This window comes from Tetranychus urticae, chromosome 1 (genome assembly GCF_039701765.1).
Source record: "Tetranychus urticae isolate SD_2017Ah chromosome 1, NJAU_TeUrti_SD_1.0, whole genome shotgun sequence".
Classification (NCBI taxonomy): Eukaryota; Metazoa; Arthropoda; class Arachnida; order Trombidiformes; family Tetranychidae; genus Tetranychus; species Tetranychus urticae.
Window position 1 is genome coordinate 15,705,589 of NC_142958.1, and position 27,543 is coordinate 15,733,131.

Here is a 27,543-nt window from a genome sequence, read left to right on the forward strand (position 1 = left end):
CATTTACGTAAACATTTTCCTCCACCTTTTCTGTTCATCATCTGATTAATATTCATTGATAATATCTAAATGTAAAGTTGTTTCCATTTTCATGATCAACAATTGAATGGAAATGCAATCCATTATCATGATTACAATTAAAGTGAGAAAAGATTGAACATTTTTGTTACAAAAATCATAACTTTTCTCAACTCTTGTTTGATGAAAGAGTTGGAAATGACACTGATTGATATCATTTGTTTTCACCATTATTTTCAGGTTCAACATTGTTCAACTTTCAATGTTCAATCCTGAAGAAAAGAGAGTTTTCAAAAGAAAGATTTCACTCCAGCAAAAAAAACATGAAACTATCATTTTCAATGAAATATGATAATAGCTGGGAATAAAGACGCTTTCAAGCAACTTTACTAGATTAATTAGATTACATGTAATTTACTTGTGTTTTTGTGTGTTAACAAAATGCAATTTTTTTCCTTCTTTTCAAAGTTTTTTTTCCTCTCTTGTTGCTTTTCTCAATCCTTTATTTACACGAAAAGTAAACTTAGATCATTATTCATCAACAATATCACAGATTCAGTTTCCATCTCACCTTGAACTCTAAAAATAATCACTTTGTATCATCATTATCTTGATGAATCAATTTGCAAGAAAAGAAGACTTTTGATGAACTTTTTTTCAAAGTTGACTCTTTCAAACAGTTTTCGGCTTTTATCAGAACTTTTCATCTTTTTCTTTCTTTGAATGCGTTACAATGAAAAGAGCAAATATTTTGCAAATTGAAATATCGAAAGGATAATTGGAATGATCGAGATTGAAATTTGCTCAACAATAGGTATTGAGTGTAAATCTGAAATTGAATATTCCAAGTCCAATGTTTACTCTAAATTGCTTGGAGCTTTATGCTTGTTATCATTGGATAAATGTTAAGATAAACAGTTCATGAAATGTTCAGATTTGTTCTTCATAGAACTTGCTTGCAATCGGAAAATGTTTCTTTCTGGGGAAAAGAGAAAATAGGTGAAGAATGGAAAACGAATCGAGAAAATAGAGAATAGAATAAAACTTTTTTTTCTCTTTCGCTTTCATTCTCTTGTTGCCCTAAACTGGGTTGAATCAAAACAAAAACGAAATGATTTGAAATGCAAAGAATCAGAAATAAGAAAATGTTGAATTTTCATGATTTTTTTCTATTTTCTTTTTCCCATTGTCTTTCTGTTCAAAATTCACTGTTCAATATCATTTGTTATTCTCTTTTTTTTCTTTTTCTTCCTTTCAATTCCAATACTTCTCACTTTTGGCAATAAAATATTCTTTTGATTACAAGATTTTGATTCATTTGAGAAAGGAAAACATGAAGTAAATGGGAAAAAGATGATGATTCTGTTTGAAATAAATTGCAACAAGTTGTTTGAACACGGAACAGAAGAGAAAGAGAAAACCCTTTTCCCCCTTTTTTCTCTTGTGCTTCATGTTGTGTCAATTTTATACCAAACCAAGCATTCAAAGGAATGAACATATTTCCAGTAAAGCTTTTTGTAAATAGTTGATTCTTCAACATTTTGAATGGAAATTTATCTCGAGAATTAAACTCGATTCTCATTGAAACGTCTAGATGCTTAATGAACTCCAGCTTTTCAATTCATCATTTATCATGAGAATGTTGAAAGAAAACTTTTTCTCTCGTTGGCAACTCTAACGGACAAGAAGATTTCTATTCATTCATTCACCATTCTCCACGAGAATTAATCATGTAAAACTTTTTAGAACTCACATGATGCTTTCCATCGAGTAAATTAATCACTGGAAAAGTTTCCATCGGAATAATGATTCTTTCAATTCATTCATTCAAGTAAAAGAGAGAAGAGTGAAAATTGCTTGAAATCGACAGAAAACAGAAAATGTTTTTCTCTTGGATTTTTCACTCTCAGTGAGTTTGGAGTTTTCAGCTTTTGATAAACTTGTTGCTATTCGAGTGAAGAAAAAAATCTTTTTGCCCTAAATAAATATTAACTAAAATGGAACCACAATCTCGCCACAGACTCGTTGAGTCTGAAAGTTGACCTTTGATTCCAAAGGCAAATGAAACTCGTGGATAAACAATGATAAATGACATTCAGTGTAATTCAGTTGATTCATAGAATAATAAATGCAACGTTTGATTGAGTTTAATTGGAATGTCAACAGAAAGATTATTAAACCTTGGACAATAGTCAAAGATTATTGTAATAACATGATGAAAAGGAATGATTAGGTTTGCAAGTTGAATATCATGACCATAATAATAATCGATTGATGTTGAAAGATATTCACTTGAGATAGCAATATCCATGAAACAGAAAATTGAATGAAGAAACAATAAATATCCGTTTTGAGGGAAAAGAAGAAAATTGTCGATAAAATTTCGTTTTCCATTAAATACACACAGATTTACAGTCTAACAAGATTAAATCAACAATCAAAAGAGTTTATTGAATAAACTTTGAATTAGCTTTGAACCGTTTCGAGTCATTTAATTTGTCCAATCACGGAATGAAATTAAATTGAAAACTTCTATTCAATTAGTGAGAAAAGTAATCAAATCTTGGTCGATTTCAATTTTCATAAATTACTTTAAATCGACGGAATTCTGTAAAATAGAAAATTGAACTTTAGCAAATGGAGCTGAAAATGAATTTCCTGTATCAATGTTGATGTCATTATATTATTATTAACAATTGCTATAAACTAATGGATAAAACTCGTTGATGTTTAGTGGCGCAGTTTAAGGTGATAATTGAACTTTATCATTGAATAATAATTTGATTCACCGAGCAATTAGGTTGGAAGAAGAGGAGAAAAAATGTCAACAGAAAACTATTTTTCCCTCTTTTGTATAAATATCATGGAATAATTAGTTTGGTTAGTTTGTGAAATTAATGTTAACATTATCATCGTTTTGCATATCGAGCGAAAGATATAATGCAATGAAAAGGAGAATATTTTTCCCCTGAAAAATAATATACAGAAAACTGAATACAATAAAAATAATCTTGTGTAACCATTAATAATTGTTTTGCTTTTATATTAATTTCGTAAATTAGAAGGCAATTTTTTCTCTCCTTTGCTTGTCAAAGTATCCAAGCAGTTGTTGAGTTTACCATAACAATAATTAGGCTCAGCATTTGAATGGAATCGCATAGAATGGGAACCAAATATTTCAACAATTCAAGCTCAATAAAGCAAACTCGAATCATATGAATGCAAATAAATTACTCATTAAAGTATGCAATGAATCGAGAATGAAATGTTGCACTAATCGAACAAAAATAAAAGTAATTTATTGATGTTCGTAAACTCACAACACGGCTTCAATCAACGTTCAAGCAAACTTTTATCCTAATAACTCGAACAAGTTGAAGGTCCGTTTGGAAATTCAATGAAATCGAAATAAGAGTCACTCTTTAAAAAGTGATTCGATTGAAAAGTAACGAATTGATCCTTTTCGCTGTTTCTCAATTTTATTGAATCAAAGTTTGGAAGAAATGCTAAAATTATACAAAAGTGTATTAGTGTTGAAAACGCAACAATTTGTGTTTGACTACGAATTGATTGGATTGCTCAAGAGTCCGGAATTGTTTTTTACTTTTGTATCGTATTCTGGTAATGCTAATGAGACAATCTTTGAAACACGCTTTGAATGTTTAATTTGAATGAATGCAATTGATCTGTAAGAATGGATTGAGATGTGCATTAACCTTAAGTCTGACTTTTTGGGTTATCATTTCATCTTCTATTATTTACTCGACTATTATTAAAATGTACATCACAGACCTTTAGTCTACCCACGAACACGATGATTCTTCTTCGTTTGATTTACCTTTTTATACTAATGTTAATCTTTATTACTATGATACATTTCCATGCATTCCCAAGCAACGGAAGAGACTCATAATGATTATTTTGATGCATTCAGTTGCTCAAAAATTGAATGTTAAACAGCCAATTGATCAGTGATTATTGGTAAATCAGACGAAATAACAAATTTTAGCTGAAGCATTTATGAATTTTTCTGCATCAAAACATTCTTCATCTAAAGATCATGTTTTTCCGTGTCTCATGCTTTGACCACACCAATCAATCGATTCAGTGACGTATCCAATCATTACTATGGTTACTATTGGGAATAAATAAAAATAGTAATGATGATTATGTAAATACTGGATATGAATAATGAGCTGTAAAACGAAATTGCAATTTGCTATTTTTTTATATTCTGATGAGCAAAATTAACGATGTAAAGACTATTTAAGTTAATAAAATTTAATGAGTTGCAAAGGGAAAAGCAGTTATTCTTTTGCCTGGAAAAAGAATCAATAATGAATTTCGAAACGACTTTTTCACTTTGTGTTGTTTAGTTCTCACAAATAATTCAATTAATTTGCAATTAAAAGAAAGTCAAAATTATTGATCTTCTATCTTAACATTTTCTTTACTCAATTCATTGAATTTTCATTGAAAATTGAGAGACGTTCAATGCCAATATTCAGATCTATTTTGCTCCATTTGTTGAGGGAAAATCTAGTTCTAAAGCATCCAAGTAAAAAACTTTACCAAACTAGAAAACTCTTAAAGATGAATACAATCTTCAATTCAGCATGAATCATTTGAAAACATTTGCAGTACATAAATAACCAGTTGAGTGCACATAAAGTCTCAATGTTAGCATTGTTCAAACACAACAAGCTTTTCAAAACCAAGGAATGAAAAACTTGGTTCAATAACAATCAAACCAAGATTGAGCCTGAAATCGTTCATCTTAGCATGTTTAATTATCATTAAATAGCTTATTAATTAGTATCGATTGCAATTTCAAAACTTGCATACGTAGCATAATGCTGAAAGAAGCTTAACTCAGCTCAATGCTAAGACGAAAATAGAATCTCATCCAGAATGATTCGACTGCTGTTCTTATTTCCTTTACTTTATGCCTTTGTATCTTTGCAAAATTCCAACAGAAACAATCTTAATATTTCTATTACAAATGCTTATAAAACGGGTTCTGAATGTGTATAAAATAATGTGTTTTGGGTCGACTTGAGTTGAATATTGTTTGCCAACTTTTGCCAACTGATTCTATGAAACAGTTTGATGAACAAGAAACATTAAAATATTAACGAAATAAGTTAAACCTCAAGTTGCTTGGCCATTAAAAAATCGAGATCTTTTGGTTTAATATTTCCTTTTGTCTATCAATAGACCGATTCCAAACATATTTGCTCATTAAGATAGAATGAAGTTTCATTTTTGGATCTTTTTGCGTGAGCATTTCTCATCATTTCTTCAAAACTCAAATTGGACAAAAACTTTTCCTTTTAATATTTTTCCAATAAAATTCAATATTATTAGAAATAATGGGCATTAAGTGAACAAAGAATGATGGTGAAACTTTTCCTGTTAATAATAACTGCAATGTTGAATGAAAAGGAATTACGAATGGAAATATTAATGTTTTTAAATCTTTTTCCTGTAAAACTTTTCTTTCGAGCACAGTTTTACATTCTAATGATTAACCCTGGTTGCAGCAAAAGACAAGTATTTCATGTTTAAACAAAGATGATTAAACAAGATCGAATCCTCTTTGAATGATTTCTTATGTTCATTTTAAAGATTTTATGGAAACTTTTCTCATGTAAAGGAGAAAAGAAAAGGTTCTAAACTTTTTATTCCATTTCATGAATAACATGAACCTTGGCTAAACTTTTACCGTCCAAAGAGTTTTCCTGGTTCCAGGGAAGCCTCAAGTCTACAATTTCCAGTCAACATTACCATTCCTGTCATAAATAATGAAATGCTTTGGACTTTATCATGTTTTGTGATTTCAAGCTCATCTAATGCCTTAAGGTATTGAACAAATGATAGTTTAGCAAAGGTTTTATCCTTTTCTTTACCTTTTTTGTATTCAATTGAATTGAATTTCGTTTTTTTCTTTTTCTCTGCTCGACCTTTACTTTGCAATTGAAACTCAATTTTTCAAGTTAAAGGTCGATGAAATTGATTTCAATTGGATGATCAGAAATGCAAAGAGTTTTGGTCTTTAACAGGGAATTAAAGTTGAATCCTTTAATCTTTCAAGTGAACAGCCCAGGAATATTGAAGTATCATTAAGTTGAGTATGAAAAAGCATTCGACTTTTGCAAAAAGTTCTTTCAATATTAAAAGTTGTCCTGAAAAGAGAAGAATATTCAATTCGATTCATAAGATGATTAAATTTAGCCAACATGATGCAAGACCAATACCTGAACTTGTTTTACTTTATTAAGTTCATGTTTGATTATCAATTGAAAGTTAATAAACAGTTTAATATAAATCTCAAAGGTAACATCATATTGATGGAAAATTGTATTATCTTTAAGCTGTTTCATTATTAATATTTAACTGAATTTTGTCATTCGTTTATCAGGTTATCGATTCCATCAAATATTCATCAACATTTTTCACATTTAAATAAATAGTTAATCAAGTAATTCTCAATATTCACTGTTACAGGCAATTTCATCATTTTGCAATTGTTTTAACCATTCTCCAGAATAATTGATTTATACATTGAATTATTTCGCTTTTCTCCAAAGAAATTGAACGAAATTCAAAAACATGGGAATGAACGAGAAACACTTAAAGGATTGGTTTGAAAAGAAAACACGAGTCGAGTTTTCGATGAGGAGAATTGTGCTTTTCGGTTCAACGAGTTGAATATGATTGGAATAACATTTTGAAGAGAAAACTGAGAGTAATCGAGTTCAACATTTCGAGTGATTGTTTGATGAGAAAAGTCAATTTATTCGAATGATTTGTTCACTGATGGGAAAACACACACAGTTTCAGGTTGGAATAATGTTTTCCTCATTGACCATCAATAGATATTAAATTGAATCATCAACTTTGCTCGCCTAATGTTCATGTCACTTGGTAACAATTAGAGTAAAAAGAAAAGTTGACGATTTAATGAAAGAGTGAACACTGAAACACTGATGATAACTGGTTAAACACTTTAGTCCATTTTTTTCATTATTCAATATTCAGTTGAAGTAAATTGTTTTCCCTGTCAACAATTAGTCTGTTATTATCATTTAGCTTGTCGTTCACCTGGATGGGAATGAAAATAATTGTCTCTCTAAGTGAACCTGACAATTCAACTTGCAAGCCCACCTTTTCATGTTGACAATAATTTTTCAACATTAACTTTCATTCCTATTATTATTATTTGCCTCTTGACCGGAAATGTTACTCGTTTATTTTCCCCTTTTCTTTGCTTTACTTTTCTTCTTTTTCCCTTTTTTCTCGTAGTATCGTTTCGTACCTGGGATTCAGTGCAACTTGAAAAATGATAATTGAAAAGGAAATGAGAATTTATCACGAATTTACCTTTCTTTTTGCTCATCTTTTTCTGTACAAACATTTTGACCTTTTGCTGGAAATTCAATCTTCGAAAGGATTGCTTCGTTGTAATAAAATTGTCTATTTAGATGCGATTAATCTTTTACCTTTGTGTTTAAAGATTGAAGCGTTTAAATTTGATCTTTACTTGAGTTTAGTGTTAAAATATTGCCAACTAAATCGACTATTAAGATAATAAAATGGATGAAGTTGAGCTGAGAAAAGATGAACGGAAGCATAAACATTATTGTAGATCAATGAGTTGAGTAATTTTCATCAATTTATTAATAAGTACTGAACCGAAGTAGGCTAATGTTCTGAATGGGTAATAAAAAAGGTTGCCTTTACAAGACGAGAACAGGGTAAAAGATGTTAACTTAATGATGGAACATGTTTCAAGAGCATACTTGCATTTGTAATTAACGATTCTAATGATGATTGAGGTGTGCAAAGGACGAAATAAAGTGTTCATATAAGCTTCGAGTAGGCAATTGCAAGTGTCTTAGTGACCACTAATTGCTTCAATTCAGACTAGACAAGTTTAGTTATTGCATTCGCACAAGATTCTGGCACCTCAGCCAATTTACATCAAGAATGGATTGAAAGCAAACCCAACATCTCGTGCCTTTGCCATTAAAACGAATACTTTTTTCTGGTTTACTTAACCAGAGAATGCAACAATATTTAGCATAAACTGCATTTCTTTTGGATAACTTGAATATGAGACATAATTTCCGATTCTACCTTAGCATTATTCATTGTAAAAGTAGTCGATCTTTGCATTATATTCCTTCCGATCTTATCATCAAGTGTGAAATGAAATGGAAAAACGATGTTAAACTGTGATCGAAGCTCAATTTGTTAAACGCTTTGAAGGAGTCAGTCTCTGTGAAACAAGTTCATTCGGACTTATTTTCGATTCTCATTCAAATGTAATGCATTTCGAAATTTTACCTGAAGATCTCTAGAGAAAACTTTAGCACAAGAATAACTCTTTTTTCACTGTTGACAGTTTGATGAATGATAAATCAACTTGCAGATTGAATTTAGTGAATCATTTGAATTCTTTTGACCTCAAACAATATCATTGCAAATATTCATTAAATGTTATTTTTCGTCGAGTAAAGAGACACATTAAAAGGTTTGAGCAATAGCTCAATATATCAACTTATTAGACTAAAATCTAAATTGTGTTCATTTCCAACTTGTTTTTTCATCATCTCACAATTATAATTGCTATGATAGCAAGCATCAATAGTGATGAGTACGATAATTATCATTCATGAGTTACTTATTGAATGGAAAGCTGAATAAATTGAAAGCTGCCGAGCTAATTAAGGCATCACTAAGAAGGTTATTTAGTAAACATTTTTTTCTCCTTCTTTCCTCTTCATCATCAGAATTTTAAGCTTACTCTTCTAATAAAGATACAATACTTTTCCACTTTTCAAGATGATAGTTTGTCGTAAACACTGAAACTATTGAAAAGTAAAAGCAACTAATTATTTCATCTAATTAGTGTAAAGAATTTGCACTGAACTTTTCTTTTTTCAAGGAAAAAAAGCTCGAAAAGAAAAGGAGAAAAAATGTAAACAAGGAAAAACACAGACAAGAATCAGGTTCAATATGAAAACGATGAAAGTTCTGTATCAACAAGGAAAATGGAAAGCACAAGTAAATAGAGAAAAGCTAATTATTGTTGAACAATTATTGAACAAATCAACCTACAAATGTGAGAGAAAATATTTCAAAAGAAATTCTCTGCTCATTAAAACTGCAGACAATTGAATCGAAACTTCTAAAAATAACTTTCGAGAAGCAACGAAAATTAAAAGTAAACCTTCGTCATCAAACTTTTTTTCGATAAACATTTTTCTTGATTAAACTCTTTTCCAAAGTGTATCAAAATGTTTCAATAAAATGATAATGAGTTGTGAAGAAAAGAAGAAATTTCAATAAACTCGAATTTTTTATTTGAGAAAAAAAATGAATTGAAAATGTTGAATCAATGAATAAAGTGGTTAAAAAAGCAAACTCAATGTTAATGATGTAAAGTCGGAATAAAAATGAGGGAAAAGTTGATTCAAAGGCAATCTTTTCGGTTCATTAATTGAATCATTTTCTACCTGAAGAAACATTCTTTACCCTTTTCTTTCCTTATTGTAATAGTAACAAGTTTTTCATTTGTCATTTGCAATTTTTATCATCATTATTACTTGGAAGGTGAACACAAGAATAAAAAAATAGTTCTCATGGTTCTGTGTTTTTCTTTCAAATAATTTATTATTCACTTTACAATTCTCTGCTTCTTCCCTGGTTCATCTTGTTGAGTAACAACACTTTTTTACCCTGGCTTATAATCGATAGTATTAAAGGGTAAAAAACAGAGTAAAAATGAGTAGTAATGAAGCAAAAGAAGAATAAGAAATGAGGAAAAACAAGATCTTTGATAGTTCAACAGAAGAAGAGAAATATTTCTACAGAATAATCTGAAGAGAAAAAAGAAGAGCAGAAAAAAAATAAATGCTTATAATGATGATTTACTTGCTTCTGTCTAATGGGCAATCCTGAAAGACTGATTATTCTGAGTTTTTTTTCTCTCATTCGTTGAACGAAAATAATGATAATTTTATTGTTTCATTTTCTGCTTACTAAGTATGGTCAGATTAGGCTTTTGAACAAGCGTCTGAATCGATTCTACATATTTTCATGTCAATTGTGTAAACACAAAGTTGAATTTGATGGACTGAGGAAGGAAAGGAAATGCAAAAAATGAATTTTCACCAAATGATTATTTTCTTCATTCCTTTTCTCAACTTCAGCTACATTCAGGTAAACGGTTTGAAAAGTAATGAAACAGAGAAAATGGTTAATCTGATTAAGCTTTTCATTCGAAAAGAAATTCTCTTGCAAATACTTTTTGCATTCTGTTATCGACTAATGAATAGCTGATGAATATTGCAAATAATCATTTCCATGCAAGTTTTGAATTCTTTTCGGACGAACTTGAATTTTCAAAGATTTTCTTTTTTTTCGAGTTTTCTGTTTTTCTCGTTTGTCTTTAATGGTTTGATGGACAGTCAAAGTGATTAAAGGAGAGATTGAATTAGGTTTGTATTGATGATGAAATGATTGAAATGGAATTGTTAGTCTTTCTTTTTGCAGGGGATTCCCAGTTGAAGATGATGTTGAAATGAAAAAAGTAAATATCATTTATTTTCTTTTGAAAATTGCCTGACGAAAGAAATTCAATGATAATTCTTTTATTCTTCATCTTTTCTTGGTCATCATCTTTTCATTCATCGAGTTTTTTCTCCTCAAGTTGATGTAAGTAGAGCTCTTGAAAACAAAAAAGGACTTTTGGACATTCAATGTATTATGTTTATCGAGAATAATCGGCAGAATCGATTCGATAAGTGTTATCCTTATTGAATTAATATTATTGTTTGGGTTTAATGATGAACCAGAATAAAGAAGACAGAAGATGAATATAATGGAGGAAACAGTAAGATTCAAAGCCATTGTCAAAGATAACTTCTGATAGATTGATTATGATTCCATCGATTCAGGGAAATTCTGAATTCTTTTTCTCTCTGCCAAAGTTGCAAATTTCAAATGGAGAAACAAATTAGCGAAAAAATGTGATAAATTTAACAGAATTTCAAAAGTATTTATTAGAACTTTTCTCTCTTCTTCTCAGCCTTGCTTGCAAAAGGACAATTTGAAAAGGTTAAACTTTTCATTCTCGAATCAATTTATTCATTTATTGGAAAATCAACATTCAATGAATCATTTGTTGAATGAAAATCTGATGTGAAAAGAGTGAAAAAAAGTTTTCGATCTCAACTATTAGTAGCTTTTGTTGCTACTTTTTACTATAAAAATGATCAAATTTGTTGTTATCCTTGTTATTCAGACTTTTATCACTTTTTCACTCCCAATTGTACTCAATCAATGAATTATAATCAATCACAACTATTGTCGGCTATTCTGACTCTGTTGAGAGAAGGGAAAAAAAGTAAATGTGAAAAGAGAAAAACCGGGGAAAAAGTAATCTTAATGATGTTCAGCAAGAAAACATTTTGCTTGCATGATTATAGCAACTTTGATTAATTACTATTGATTGATCAATGAACAGTGAAAATGAGGAAACATTTTGATGGTTAAATTTGATGGAAAATCAATTTTTCGCCTTTTCTCTCTTTCACTTGTAACACCTGAAGCTATTCGTTAGCAGAACTTCTTTTCTCTCACCTTCCCTGTAACCCAAAAATGAACAAGAATCTCGTGTGTTGCCCTTGAAGCAAAGCAACCACAAATACTTTTACTTGTTGAGTAAAGGCAAAGAGTTTTTTTTGTCGATCCTTTTCTTATTCGTTAGAAGGGAGTGAAAAGTATTGACACTTATTCAGATACAAAGAAGGGAAGAAAATTGAATTTACATTTTCAAAGCTTATCAATTTATTTTGATCATTTAGGGTTGGAAAAGACTAAGTTTTTTTGCTCTTTGTTTTGCTGGAAAAATAAATTCAATTTGGCAAACTGTTGCTTTTGCTGGTTGGCAAAAGGCATCGGCAAAAAAAGTGATTCAATTTGATTCAGATAATTGAAATGGTTGCTTGAAGGTTGTGTAAAAAAAGTTGATGAAAGTGAACTTGATGATAATCAAATTGAAAGTCAGACAAAATGATGATTTCAGATATTTTACCTTTTTTACCTTCTTTTTGGCTCATAATTTCGTTTCAATCTTTTCTCTCCTTTTCAATTTGTGATTGTGTTTTACTGCAAAATCAGCATAAATTGAATTTGTCATCAGGTTATCATGATGAAACACATGCATTATCAATGAAAAGAAGAAGAAGAAGCAAATTGAAGTCAACAATTGAAAGAATAATGTTGATAGAAAAATTGAGTGCTTTCAGTTTTTCCTTTTTTTGCTCAACATTTTTACGCTTTCATTTGCTCAGAGTTTCACTTTGCATTTTCAAGTATTAATCTAGTTGATTATCTGTTGATTTGATTGTTTTCACTTTTCGAAACGCTTTGAGTAAACTGTTTGGTGAAAGAAGAAATAACAGGGGAAAAAGAAGAAAAAATTGTTCGATTAAACTTTACATTTTGGCCAACTGATTGTCTTAAAATGTTGCTGGTAAATGCAATTCCTTCAGGTAAAACTATTACAAATTGAGTTTCTCTTTGCACTGCCAATGATACAATAATGATTGACATGTTATTCAGTCTATTTTGTTCACCTGGATTCTGTTTGATTTTGTTGCCTTTGTTGATGGCCGAGTTGCTTCTGGTTCTGGTTGCTTTTATTCTCATTTTTTATGCTTCATGTTTCTATTTTGAGGGTGGACAGAAAGTGAGAGAAGAAGAAGAGGAAAAGATGTTGAGAAAAAATGGAAACAGGTAACCAAAAGGTTGGGAGACTGAAGAAGAAGAAGAGAAATAAAAATCATATTGAAAGGAGTAATCGAGGCCAATCGATAAGCTTTTGCTCTTCTTCTCTTCTTCTTCTTCCATTTGTAATAAGGGAATGAAAATTCAATGGTATAAGGGCCATAACAATATATCTTGACAATATTAACCAGAATATTTTTGTTCGTCTTCGCCTTTCCCTTCGCATTAATAAACTGATAAATAAGCTTATAAACTGATTGTGTACTTGTTGGCTGCATTGTTGGAGTGACAAATGAAACTGCTATTGAGAGGTGAAAACATGAGAAGCCAGCTTAAATTTAACTCTTGTAATGACAAAGGAAAACATTCAACAGTCAAAGAAGTACACCGAGTTATTATAGTTGTGATAAATGGAATATCAAAAATTACTCAGACAGTTGCATTCTTTTTCTTTGGTCAGTCTCTTGTTCATTCATTTGACCATTTAAAGTATTAAAATGGCTTCCAGTTTGTTGCTTTCAATTTATTCTCAACTTTCTGCCTTTTTTTCCTTAAGGCTAATGTGTGTGAAATGCATTACGCATCGTTGAGTTTGATTTCAATTTTCAAGTTTTACCAACTGGTCTAGACTAATCAATGTTGTCCAGATAAATCATTCTGGAGTGAATTAGGTTTGATTAAAGACAGTTCGAGCATTTGAAGTAAAGGGAAAAAATTTCAAGTAAGTTTTGTAAGTTTGAATCTTTATCGCTTAATCTTGATCATAACTTTTACCAGCTAAAATTGCAAATTTTAAATGTATGAATAACAGATATTGACCATATCAAGTATTCAGTAAAATACGGCGATTTTGAGTTTCAAAACGAAATGCTAAGTTTATTTATTTACAATTAGAAATGAACCAAGCATTGAAATTTTCTTTAGATTCATAATCGTCGTGATTAATTTCATCCTACTGACTTTTCTTACAATTGAAATTCTGCTCAGTACGCGGTGAACCACAGATTCGGAGAAATAGTACATGAGCCCGCTTGACTAACAAGTAGTCATAACTTGTAAGTTATGATATAACGTTCAAGGATTATGACTGAACGCCTCTAAGTCAGAATTGACTCATTATGCGGTTACGATATTGTTAGCTGCTCAGTATGGTCTTAGGTTAATGTTGGTGTAGCCAATATTCACCGTACCCAAAAATGGAGAGAAAATATTCAGGTTAGGGTTGATAATAACACCAAACCGGCTGTTCCGACCATAAATTCAAAACGAATAAATTTCCAACTTAAATTTACTTCCTGATTTATGGTTCCTCTCAAGTCAACAGCTTGTGAGTCTTGGTTGTCGTAAAAATAGTCACTGAGTATTGGAGGGTCCATGTTTGATCTAGATTAAAATGTAAATGTAAATTGTAAACTACATCATTCATCATTCTGCATAAACAACTGCTTACATCTGATTATAACCTTAGTTACCAGTAAAGGTTTAGCAAACTATCGCCACCTTTTAACTGGTAAAGCAACCAATTGAAGTTGACTCGTAGAGTAGCGTTGCAATCGTCTAAAAATAGAATCAAACAGTTGAATTGAATTTTCAATCGATAAAGTAATGGTTCAGCTATTCCATAGATGGCATGTTAGTCAGTGTTACAATCACAGGGTCATTATCATCATGCAGTTTCAGCCTCATCATGTCTGACTAACTGAATGAATGAATTGAGGAATGAGGGAAACCGAGTGAGATTTCATATGAGACTAACATGAAAATAAAAGCCTCAAGAAGCAGGGAAAAAAATATGTTGCTTCTGTTGTTCAGTAGAGGAAAAGCCTGATACATTGAAGCATCGAGTTTGGTGTTCAACGTTGAACAGTGAAAAGAGATAAAGGCATTTCAATTCTTTTCGCCTTTACTCTCATTTCATATCAACACACAGTTTTTTGTTTTCCTTTTTTTTCCCTCCCAAGTAAATACAACTTTCATCCTTCAATCTTTCATCAAATATTATCATTCGTTTTGTTTCATCACTATCATTATCATCACCAATCACTCCAAGTTGGTTGATGAACAAAAACAGAGCAAAAATTAACCCAAAATTTAATCAACTTTATTGATAAAAGACCTATTCTTAAACTGTTGACATATGAACAAATAATGAAAAACGGTAAAAATATGATTGTGTTAATTTAATAATAATGTTGATAAACAGTGTCTTTGCTTTGTGCAACAAATGAAGGATAATTTTGTTTGCCATTTTCCGCTTTTCAAAGTACAATGTTTAACTTTCCAGATTGATAGTTTAGTTGATGAACAATATTTTCAAAGTCAGCCTTTCCATTTGCCTCTGTGAATTGATCATCATCAGTACCTTCAATTGTTCAACTTGAATCGTCGCTGTAGCTGATCTTTTTGCTTCACTAATATGCAACGTCTTCGGGACAAGTTTCGCCGTAAAAATGTTTCGACTCCGCGAGTTGATAGATCTCCAAGTGGCAACATTGCAACACCTGCAACCTCTTCGGGTGCCAGTTCACATTATCTCAATAACGTGTTGACACTCGATTCCACTTCTGAAAGCTATCACTCTCTTATGGTGCCTGATTCGTGTGCTTCAACCTCCAATGACAAGATTGACTCTTGTGGTACCAATAGTTTCACCAACAGCAACAACTTGTCCTTACCTGTTGGAGTTCGTCAGATTCGATCAGCTTCTTACGATGAGATTCGTATTCGTCGTGACATTGATTCTATTCGACTCGATGAACTTGGCTCTACAACATTGAGCACCGAAGCTGACCCTTCTTCCCTTACAACTGAACCCGAGGCTCTCTCGTCGGGCAGTGAAATGCTTGATGTACCCTTGGCAGCTAAAAGTGCAAGATCAAAGTCGTTTGATTCGGCTTCGGGCAAAGAGGCCATGAGTGGTAAATTGAGAAGTGGCTCTTCCATATCTTTTCTGGAGATTCCCAAGTGGAAGCTGTTTATAAGGAGATCTTCGTCACCCTCATCGGGTCGGGCTTCACCTTTTCTGTTTTTCGGTGAAAAATGCATCCATTGTTCCCTGGTCGAGGAACAGGCTGCTCTGAAGGCCTTGCAGCAAACTTTTGTTTCATCAACAGGTTCATTAACAACTGAAGATGATGATACAGATGACGAAGTTGTTGCCACTTGTTCAACTAGACGGTCATTTAGACCACGAAGACGATCGACAAGTGATGACTTGAATGAAGGTGAACATGATCATGCCACTTTTAGCGGTCCATTTGACAAAAATCTCGCTAAAAATATTCTCAGTAAATGTGGTTCTTCATCTGAACCAAGTTCACCCAGGGATGAAGAAGAGACTAAAAGTGATTCCGAGCTAATTTCAAAAGCAACTGGCACTGATGTAGACATTGCCACTCACGTAAAAACGGCTCGTATAGCAAGTGACTCGGATGCTCAGTGCCTCATTTCGGGTGACGATATATCACCCATGGTCACACTGTCGGCTGCACCACCACCAGAAGCACCATCACCCTTGCAAGAGTTTGAAGAAGACTTGGGTAACGGAATAACTGTAATCTCCTTGGAAGTTCCCTTGACCAAACAAAATAGATCCGCTTCGATTGACGCCTCATTCCTCAAAGTTCCCGAGAATCTCGGTTCTCGGCCCAAAGAAACATCGCCAACAAAAACACAGCGATCACATTCAGTAGACATTTCGTTGCCCACAAAGCCAGACGGACCTTATCTCATCGTCCAATCATCACGACCTGAGCAAATATTTTTAAAGTAAGTTGAACAATTGAAGCTTCAAGTCAAACACAAAAGTTTTCAAGTTTTTCCTTACTATCGAGATGAAGCTTAAACGACAAATGCAAAACCATTACAGTCAACCATTAATCTAAATTGTCCAAAGTAATTGCAAGTTGACTTCGAAAAAGTTTGCACTTTGAAAACACATAAAATGGACATTGATAAATGTTCAATCCAAGGGAAACGAAATGCAATTTATTGCCTAAAACTAAACCAAACTGAGCGCATGTTTCCCTCGCTCAAGATCAGGCAAAAAGGCATTTACAATTTAAATTGACATTTGATAACTTGTTTTGATAAAAACGAGTTTGCAAATGAAAATTTGCAACGATTGAACTCGATATTCAAGTGCATTATGATGATTGTTGTTTACATTGCATTATTTTATTTACTTGAAAAGCTTTCTCCTCATTTCCCAAATAAACTCCCAGGTGATGTCGTAAAATATTAATAACCAGCAAATGTCCATTGTCAATTCAAGTTTAATGGTAAAGTTGGAAAGAAGTAGATAAAAGAGAGAACCATAAGAAAGAAAAGGATTTCCTAAAAGTGATAATTCATAAGTTGACATTCGCCTCATCCAATATTTTCCATCATGAAAAGAGAAGAAGAGCAAGAAAAAAATTGCTGTTCCATTTTCATCTCTCACCATGATCATGTTTTCACCCTGTCTGCACTTTTCATCTTTTATATCTTTTCTTTTCTCTCTTAAGAGTTTCCTGCTTTCCATCATTATTGCAAGTTGATCATAACATTATCAACATTTTATCTTAACCATCACGTAGACAACACTAGAAGCTCATAATACGGTTAATAATGAAAAGGGCAACATTTACTAACAAGTAGTTGTACTCGTTTTCAAATGCACCATTTACAGATTCAATTAGCATCCAGTTAATCTTCGGAATCAAAATGAATAATCTTTTGTTCCATTTTCCATTCTCTTGGAAAAAAAGGGAAGAAAAGAAAATTTTCATCTCGATATTAGCAAATTAAATTATGATAAATAAGGAAATCAATTTCTCGATTTAATGGACAATCAACTTATTCCATTTGCAAGCAAATTGGTTAAAAATTTGAATCAAATTGAGAGCAATGAGTTTCATTCGGCCTTTGGTTTCAGTCAAATTGACCAACCTTTTCGATTCCATTTAAGTTTGTTGATTCTTGTCCAAAATGAATTTATCGAGTTTCGTTCTGTTCAGTAAAGATAGTATTACGTTTGCATCGTTACCCTGTGATTCGCTTATTAACCCTGTCAAGTGGATTATACCGTCTAAAGGGAAACAGTTCAACTTGAAAAGGTAAACCACCAAAATTCATATATTTTGACAGTTTAACATTGAAATTGAAAAGAGCCAAAAAAATTTCTCCAAAGTCAAGAAAAGGTTAAATTTACATGATGACTGTTAACAATTTGATACTTTTTTTGCTCTTTAATCACTCGATACATGAAAAGAACTCCTTTTTTCTTTACTCTCTTTCGACTCTTATTCTCCTGTCCAACTGTCAACCTGACGGATGCTGAGTTGTGAGTTCAATTAATTTCCATGAAATGGTAAAAAAGAACGACTTTTACAGATTCTTCATTATCTCTTTCACTGAACCAATCTCTTTTTTTCTCCATTTCTTTTCAACAACAGAACTAAACTTTTTTCCTCCTCTTTTTTTCCCTTCAAATTGTGTTTATTTTTTTCCTTCTTTTCTCGAAAAATTTCTCATTAACTTGCACTTTTCTTTCCCTCTTTTTGCACCATTCAGTTTATTCATCAGAATAACGTTCAATCTGATTATTACAATTACAATTGACTTTGACTTTTAATTAGCTTCCAAACTTTAAACACTTTCTTCTTCATTCAATCCCAACTCTTCTCATCACCTTCAATAAGATAATTTAATGTCACAATATTCAAGCAATTGTTTAGTCAACTGTCAATTCAGAATTGAAATTAGCCAAGTTTATCAGAACTTTCCTTCTGATGTGATTTGTCAACTTTTCAAAAGCCTTTGTAAAGCAAAATAAGTAAAAGCTAATTTCATCTGAGTCTTTCAATGCAATTTTCTTGCCTTTTACTTTAATCATGAACTTATCAGAAAATATTACAAAATATTTTCTTAACATTAATTGAACTTTTCATCTTTTCATCAAATCATCTTTCATCGGCAATTTAAAAATGATTTATATCACGATCATGTATCATTATCACTCTCATCTGAAGTTGCTGTTGAGTTTCTCATCTTTCATGATGAAAATTCTGATGAATAACTTTAATCTATCGATTAAATCATTTCTCTTCTCATTTATTCACAATTTGTTATCATGATTTGATGGAGAAAAAGAAGTTCAAATTTAATGAAAAAAGACAAAAGAGGAGAAAACTTTTGTTATTGTAATTTTCATAATTTGAAAATGAAATTTGAAGCAACAAGAAGAAGATTAGAGTTTATGAAAGTTTAATATTGAGATGAGACTTGAGCTGTTTCAAGTCTAATGCAACAATTAGACGAGTTTTGTTGTCACTTTATTGAAATTTAATTCTCAAATTGTTGCAATTCTCATGCAAAACATGTAACCCTGATTAACAAAAGAAAATCAATTTTTGCGTAAAAATGAACATCAGTGTCAACTTTTCCTTCTCAACGATAAATATGGAAAAGTTTGAAAAGAAAATTGATGTTTCACTTGATATTATTTCCCATTTAAACAGGGATTGTCTTCTTTTCTTTGATACAAAAGTGTCAAAATTAATTCTTTACTCATGATAATCACAATGAAAAGTATTACATTTCAATTTTGATAATCTTTTTACCCTTTTTTTCCCTGTCGAGTCAATTCCGCATTTCTGGATTCTCTTCATTTCTCACTTGAAATGTTCAACAATTTACCTTCAAGTTATCTTTTTCTTCTCACTCACGTTTCCATTTTACTCTGAAAGTTCTTGTAATGCAAAACCTTTTTCACCTCTGGAACTGTACTTTGAAGGTTTATCGAAACGAATGATTTTTATTATTCTTTTTACTTTTGTTTTATTTCTCCTTTTAATGACGATAATTGGAATCTATTGATTACTTAATTACATTTCAACATTTTCTGTGTTTTTTTTTGTTTCTCTATTTAGGCTCATTCGTGCGTAATTCAATTCTTTGTTATGATTAAAACATGATCACTATTTATCAACATAATTTCATGTTCTTCTCATGAGCTATAATGAGAACTTTTTTTGTTTCTCATCAAACTGATTACATTGAACAACACGGCGAGTGAAAAAAGTAAAGAAATGATTGAAAAAAAAACAAAAAGCAACATTGAATATTCCAAGCCTTTGCTCAATTCAGCTAAATATAACATTTTCAGGTTTTTTTAGGTAATAAAGAATGTTTCGTTTCATGTAAACATTTATCAATCAGCAATAAAAAACATTTTTCACTTGCAACAGCATGGAAATTTGATGGCCAAATGTTGGAATAAATAAGCTATTTAAAGGATAAAATGGTTAACATTCAAAGTGAAGCAAGTGTAAACACTATATTAATTGCTCTGAAGAAAGTCGTAAAAATGAAGATTCCAGTAAACGATAATTCGTTGCATGTTTAAACAGAAGCGTTTAACCTGAAAACTATTTCCATGAAAACACGAAACTATCATGACCGATGCAGCAAATGTTGAGGCCAATAAAGTGTGGTTTAACAGGTTCATGTCAATGTTGAACTTGTTGACGATTCGAGTTGAAAATTAGCATTCGATTCGTAAAATGTTTTAATGTTTCTTTTGCTGTATAATTGTCATCAAGGGAGTTGACAAGTTATTTACCTTTTTGCATTTCCTTCAGTTTTGCACATTTTTTTTGATAACTTGATAAGAGTAAAATATTATTTTGCTATTTTGAATCAGATAACATTGAATGTAAATGAATCGACAATTTAAAGTTAGTATCAATTCTGCTATTTGCCTGGTTTACTCTGAGCAATAATTTCAATTCTATTGAGCTTTTCTTTGCTTTTACCTTTGAGTCCAATAAATGGAAATGAAAGGTATCAGTTAACATTGAAACGAGCAAGTTGAGAGAGAAATAGAGAGAGAAATAATTCCAACAGAATTTCGTCAAAATGCGAAAAAAAGGAATCAAAAGAAACAGAATCATCAGAATCCTATTTGCATCATTATTAACCTTTACCTTTTTCTTCTCCCTTCTCCTTCTCATGGTTACCAATTTTATTGATCCATCATCTAATTCAGTTAATAAACAAGTTGATAAACATTTTCACTTGTGCGCTGTTGCAACCAAAATCTTTCAACTTTTTCACTCTTTTTCAGTTATTTTTTCCTTCTCTCGATATTTCACATCTTTAGTCAAATTCATGAGCAAATTTAAATTTTGCAAAAAAGTTCATTGCTCTAAATGGGAATCTGAAAAGATTTATTTTATTTGGATAAAGAGGTTGCTTTTGAACGAAAATGCACTGGATAAGAGAGAAGAGCCATGATTAAAATCATTCATCTAATCATTGCTAAGAAACTGTAACATCAGAAAATGACCTTTGAATTTAGATCAGAGGTTACATGAAAAGTAACACTGGATAACCTTGACAAAGTTCTGAGCCAAAGAATAGATAGAAACATTTTCTCTGTTCTTTTTATTATCTTCTAATAATATCTTCCTTTTCATGCTGTAATTTTTATTGCCTTCATGGTTGTTATTGCTCACTAGAGTAAAATGATAACCTTCATAAGGATAAAGTTTTAAGTTCACAGATGAATAGTCAACCAGAATGACACTGAGCCATTCCAGATGAAACTTGTAAAGTCGAAAATTAGTAAATTTCAACATTCTGAAAACAGAAAACATTTCAACAGAAAAATTATAATTACAGTTATGAATTCCTATTATTAAGGCTGATTAATAGATCAGCCGAGACCAAACAAGTTTTATTCTACTTTGGTATTATATAACTTGAAGAAATGCATTCGATTCTCGATTTCGTCAAGCATTTTCATCAAATGGTCTTCAAGCGAAATACCTTAAACAGGCGTCAAAACTCTGACTCTATGCTGTACCCAAACACCTGCCATGTCAACTTAACCCGAGTTTTCAATAGAAGAAGCAAAATGCATTCCCAATGTGAACAAATTTGTTAATTTGATTTGCATAATAAATGAATGTTCCAACAATAAAAGACAAAAGAAGAATGCTGAGCGTTTATGGTGTCAATTAGTCTTTGTATTAATTATAAAGCATTGTGCTGCTTCATTAATTATGAAAAGGAAACAAAGTCATGAATATTGGGCTGAGGAATTGAATGAGTTGTTCTTTTCTCATTTTTAAGAAAATCTAATCATCTTTAAAATCAGAATCTTGAAAGTGACTTTCTTCTCGACCCACCCATAAGAACATCTATCTGTATTTTCATTAAACTTGATAGTTCGATATTAAAATGTTCATTTTGCTTTTGAATAAATTATTAAGGTTAGCAGGTGAATCCAATTTTCTTGCCAATCCTTTTCTGTTCAATATTTTCATGTTTTCCCCTCATTTTGATACAATTTGCAACTCTAAACGTTGATCATTTTCGTGATTAAACTTGTCTATTAAACTATAAGATTCTGATGATGACGATAATGAGGATAAAAGTTGCAGGGCAAACTGTAATTGACATGTTTTCTTAACATTTTTCTTCGTTCAACTTTTTTCTCTCTCTACAACCTTTCATTCAATTTTCTTGTTTTCCTTGCAAAGGCTCATCCAACTTGCCATCCTAAAAGTGAATGAAAGAGAAGAAGAAGAAAAATGTCAATTTCAGGCTGAACACATGAAACTGATCTTATACGTTGCAAGTTGACAAAAAAAAGTTTTTATTTTCACTCTAAAATCCTTGTAAAGTTAATAAGACACTTTCATCCTTCCTTCATCTCCTCAACCTTTATCAGCCTTGTTCTTACTTTACAATTTTCTCATTCCCTTTCCATCATTATCATCATTAAAACTCATAAGAGTTTACAGCTCTAATTGACAATTTCGAGTTTCGAAATTTTCTCCTCTTTAAAAGGACCCTTTTCCCTGTAAGGTAACCCTTTGTCGAAAAGAGAAAGATACAAAATTCTATAATTAAATGGCCAATTAGGGTGAACTTGAATTTGATATGATGAAAAGCAAATGTTGATCGATTCAATTCACTTGTAATGATCAGGGATTGGCAAATGAATAGTTTGCCGTTGAGATAATGATAGTTGTTAGACTCTCCTTGTCCTGCAATGTCAATCTTTACATAACTTCAACTTTTGGTGAAATCTTTTCTTCCAGTTGAATCGCCTTTCGATGTGAAATAGGAATTTATTTGCAATTGAATTTCCAAATTTTATCACTAAAAGTTTATGTCTTTCAATGAAATCAAATTAACTCTACAACCAAATGAATAGTTTCTCGTAATTTACCGACAATTTAAAACTCATTTCAATATTGATTGATTGCATGTGAAAAAGGGAAACTTTTCATTTGCATTAAAAGTGGAATATTATTGAAAAGCTTTGTTTGATAAAGACATCAACGAATTTTTCGTCAAACCTTATTTTTGTTTTCTTTTGCTTTTAACGTAATTCAAAATGATTCCATGATATTGAAATATGAATTTACTTTGCAAATTGAAAGGCAAAAAAATGTTAAGTATTGAAAATAATAGAAAACAGTGTTTCAAAAAGAAACTCAATATTCATGAGGAAAACTCTTTTTTAATGTTTTCATTTCTTCTCCTTTCGAGCTCTTCTTCATGTCCAACTTAACCAACTTAATAACAGTGATGTACCAATAACCAATAATGATAATGGTCTTTACCAAGCAAAACAAAAATGGATTTTACAAGTTGATATTATGTTTGGAATGATCAAGATCTTTACATGGTAGTTCTGCTCTGATTGTAGCTTTTTTATTGAACAATGGTTTCTACTGGTTAGGCCACAGGCAATAACATCTCCATGGAGAACCTGAGAAACATAATCAATAATTTGAAAGTTAAAAGGGTTCCAAGGAAGAAGTGACCATTCAATTGGTGTTTACCTCAAAAGTAACCATTAATGTTTCTCCAAACATATCATTATGTTTCGTTGCCTTTCATTGTTGAATGATAAATGATTTGGTTCAGAGTTTGATTGAGTAAAGCCAATTGAAAACGAAACTTGAGTTGAAAATTTAAGAGTATTTTGTTTTAAAGAGGTTCCATCAAGATTAGAACTTAAAACTTGAATGAACAATTTTAATGACAAACATTTTACGAGTTTTCAGGAAAAAATCCCTAATTATTGGCTGCCAATCTTGATCTTTAGCATTCTCATGGTGATAAGTCGATTGCGTGGTAAAGGTTACCCATATTATCATATTCATTATAAATACATATGTATGTTGATATAAATAGATTTAGTAATTTTTTATAATGGATTATGAATCAATTATTTATATTCAGAGTTTCAATTGTTGTTGGCAAAGGAAAGCTCTACGTTTAATCTCTTCTGTGCAAAGAGCTTTTTAACGAAGAATAAACGTAACTTCGAACGAAATGCTTCAATTTACACGAATTTCAATACTTTTTCTACTTTGTGCCTCGAAACTTCATGTAATTTGACTGACTTTTCTGGACTTTTCCTGAATTCGGCTGTGTGAACATTGGCTCGAAAACAGTTCTAACTTTATATTGAACTATCCTAAGCTCCAAGAGTCTTTTCTAACCATTGTTGACTCAACTGGGTTGAGCTTGTCATGAGAATATTCAGAGGTTAAGTCTAGTAACCTAATAGGCAAATAGATCACAATTAACACTATTAGTCTGACGAGAGAGACTATCCACAACTTTGTCCAACTTGTGTTTAACTTTAAAAGTTAACTTGTTTGATGTCTTTTCATAAGCTTGACTTTCCATAAAAGAAACGACAAATTAGATGAAAAATTGTTCAATAATTTATCAAAGCTTATTTCATCCAACTTTAAATTCCATTTACAATCAATTTATTTTATTCAATTTTTCAATACTTTTACTCCATTCGATAGCAATGAACTTTTTTTGCTATTCTTTATACTTCCAATAGAATGGAAAAGCACAAAATATTACTTCTATTGTCATTACCTTTTTCAATATTTACAATTGTGTCTAGCTTAGTGCGATTAAACATAAAACGAGAATGAATTTTATATCATTACTGGAAATGCTAGCAATTGTTTAGTTGAGCTCGAGTTAGGAAATTGCGACAAGACTAAGTTGAATAACCAAACAACTTTTCTCGTTTTTTTGTGAAACTTTATTTTTCTGTATCAGATAACATGGAAAAAAACAAACCTTTTGATTCTTTCCTGTGATAGTGCTTAAACTGGTCTTTCCTTCTCAGATAAAATGACCACCAACAATTCAGCGGAATAATCTTGATGTAACCTTTTTTCTCTCTTTTTACACCAATGATTTATTCGAAGGCAAAAAAAGGAGAAATAAAATGGCTTTACCATGAGGATGGTAATGATTCCAATTGTTGATGATAATGAAAAAAGGATTTCAATGTAATCTCTTTTCAGGCTGAAATTTACTTTTTTGCAGTTCGATAAACAATATTATCAAAAGCTAAACAGGAAGGTTGAGACAGAATACGATAACATGTTATTGCTCAGTAACTTGTTATCGTTCAAAGAAAAGAATGGGAAAAGGTTAAGTAACGAAAAAAATCAACTCATTAATTCTGAAGAAAATTCTGAATTCTTTCTGAATTCCCTTTGATCATCTTCATTATCATTCCTTTCTCTGTCAATGAGTTGCAATTGATATCATTTTTACGCATTTATCACTTTTTCTCGACTAACTATTGAAATTCATTTTGATTTTGCTGCAGCTTTTTGTCTGAGAATTTCAAATTTCAAGATATTCGAAGGTTTCAGCCATTCTTTTCTGATTCGCTTATGTTTCAAACGTTTTGAGCTCGCAGTTGAATGGTGTTTGATGGCTTGTTTGCTTAGTTCATTGAAGAGACAAAAAAGTTCCGGCAGAAAAAAATGTCACATCACATCATGAAAGATGAAAAAATGTTTTTCCTCGCATTTTTTCTCCCTCAAACAATTCCATTGTTATCATCATGAATAGCTGAAAAAACTGAACATCTTCTAATCATCCATTTCTCCTCTTCTCGTATATCCTTCTTGTCATTGTAATTGTTTATCAAAGAAACAAACTGATGACAATTAATGATAATGTTTAGCATTTAGTGGAAAAAAGGCTTACTGTGCGAAACTGGATTAATGGTTCAACTGTGCTTTTCAAGTTTCGTCTGTTTACTTGAAAAAAGCGTTTTTTGTGTTGGAAAACAAAAGACTTTGTTTAACTTTGATATTATGAACAGTTAACAAATGTAACTGTAACAAGTTCATCTTTAGGCTGTCATTCATTGTCCAGAAACGAGAAAAAAATGACCGAAAAATGATGATGATAATAATGGTAATGATAAGTTTTTTATATAAAAGCTCATCACTGTCAACAGGATCAAATGGCCAACAGTAAACTTTGATTTGAGCATAAAGAGAAAAGAGAAAAAAAAGGTTCGAAGAAGAAAAAGAATAGCTTCATGAGTTTCTGGTTATTCATTTCATAACATTATTCTTGATGCTGATTATAACCTTTGCCTTTAGCGTTTGCCAAAAGTAAAGAGAAATAAATTTTTCAACGAATTAGAAAAAAATGAGTAAACTTGGAATTTATCTGAGCGTAAAAATGTTTAGAAACGATGAAAGCCGAACATGAAATTTTCGTTTTCCTGTTTTCTCATAATGATGATGACAGCAACTTGACCATGAAGTATAAGTTGGAAAGAATCAGATTAATTTTCGAACTTTTTTCTTTACTTTCAACGCTCTTTCTTTAAATAAACCATTTACTATCGTAATTTTGTCATGATAATATAATTCTGTTTGAAGTAACGAATAATTTGAATAAATTTCTAAAGACTTGAAACTTGAATTTTTACACTTTTCTTATGAATTTTGTTATCAAAAATTGCAAACATTAATAGTTGAGCAAATTGAAAAAATTTGCATTCGAAATTGAAATTGAAAGAAAAGGAATAAAATATTTTCTTCTATCCAATTTTTCCTCTCAAATTGATTTTGATCAAATCAGTTTGCGGCTTTTGATCTGCAATCTGGAGTAATCTCCATGAATTTCAAGCTCTTATTCATTCAATTCTTTTATGGTCAACAAAATGTTCAATTATAGCCAATACTTGGAATGGCTAAACACATGGAGATGAAGGTTGAGAAAAAGATTGAATCGAGATAAAAGGTTTCATTGGCAGAGTCAGAGTCACATTCTGATTGAAATTGGAATGAAAAATCAGCTGCAACACTGAGCTCTAATGAACACGATAACAGCTCTTGAATTTCCTTTGACAAGGCAAATGACCTGAAAGCATTGCATAAATAAAATTTGGTTACAACAGTTGAATAAAAGAAGATAATTTTTTCAACTTTTCATGTTTAACCACTTCACATCAAGTTTCAATTATCAATGAATTGAATCAAAATGAATCTTCTTGTCCTTTACATTTGCACTTCAGCTTTTGCTTTCCATTGAACAAAATGTTTCAAAATTGAATATTCCAATAAATCAAAGCTGAGTGAAGTGAGTTTTTCAATATTTTCAAGTTTCATGCTTCGACTTGAAAATATTTTTTCCTTCAATGATATTCAACGCAATCAAGTCGTACAAGACCAAAAAGGGTTTAACCCAAAAGCATCAGATCGCAACAAATGGCAATGATTAAATGGAAAGGCAATTGTTCATTTGATCATTTCAGGCACATTTAATAGACATTTGTTTCCATCAACATTGTATTTCTTTATATCTTTTTCTCGTTTTTTTGTATCAATTTTCCACTTTTCCTAAGCAATGTCACTATCATTCACCAATTTCATCCCT

The 27,543-nt window shown here is 31.2% G+C and overlaps 1 protein-coding gene across 9 annotated transcripts in view; it reads left to right on the top strand.

Annotated features, from left to right (window-relative positions):
* The window catches only part of rdgA (retinal degeneration A), a 126,959-nt gene that overhangs the window by 72,953 nt on the left and 26,463 nt on the right, over nt 1–27,543 (top strand). For 2 of the 9 annotated variants that reach the window (XM_089266285.1, XM_089266286.1), the window contains exon 1: nt 14,620–16,584. The exons of 3 other annotated variants lie outside the window; for them this stretch is intronic. In XM_089266285.1, the coding sequence (XP_089122411.1) occupies nt 15,233–16,584 (1,352 nt within the window). In that variant the 5' untranslated portion in view covers nt 14,620–15,232. Of the gene's footprint in view, nt 1–14,619; nt 16,585–27,543 lie in introns of those variants that run through there. 4 more of the 9 variants (XM_089266288.1, XM_089266289.1, XM_089266290.1 and 1 more) reach the window with 3 other exon arrangements.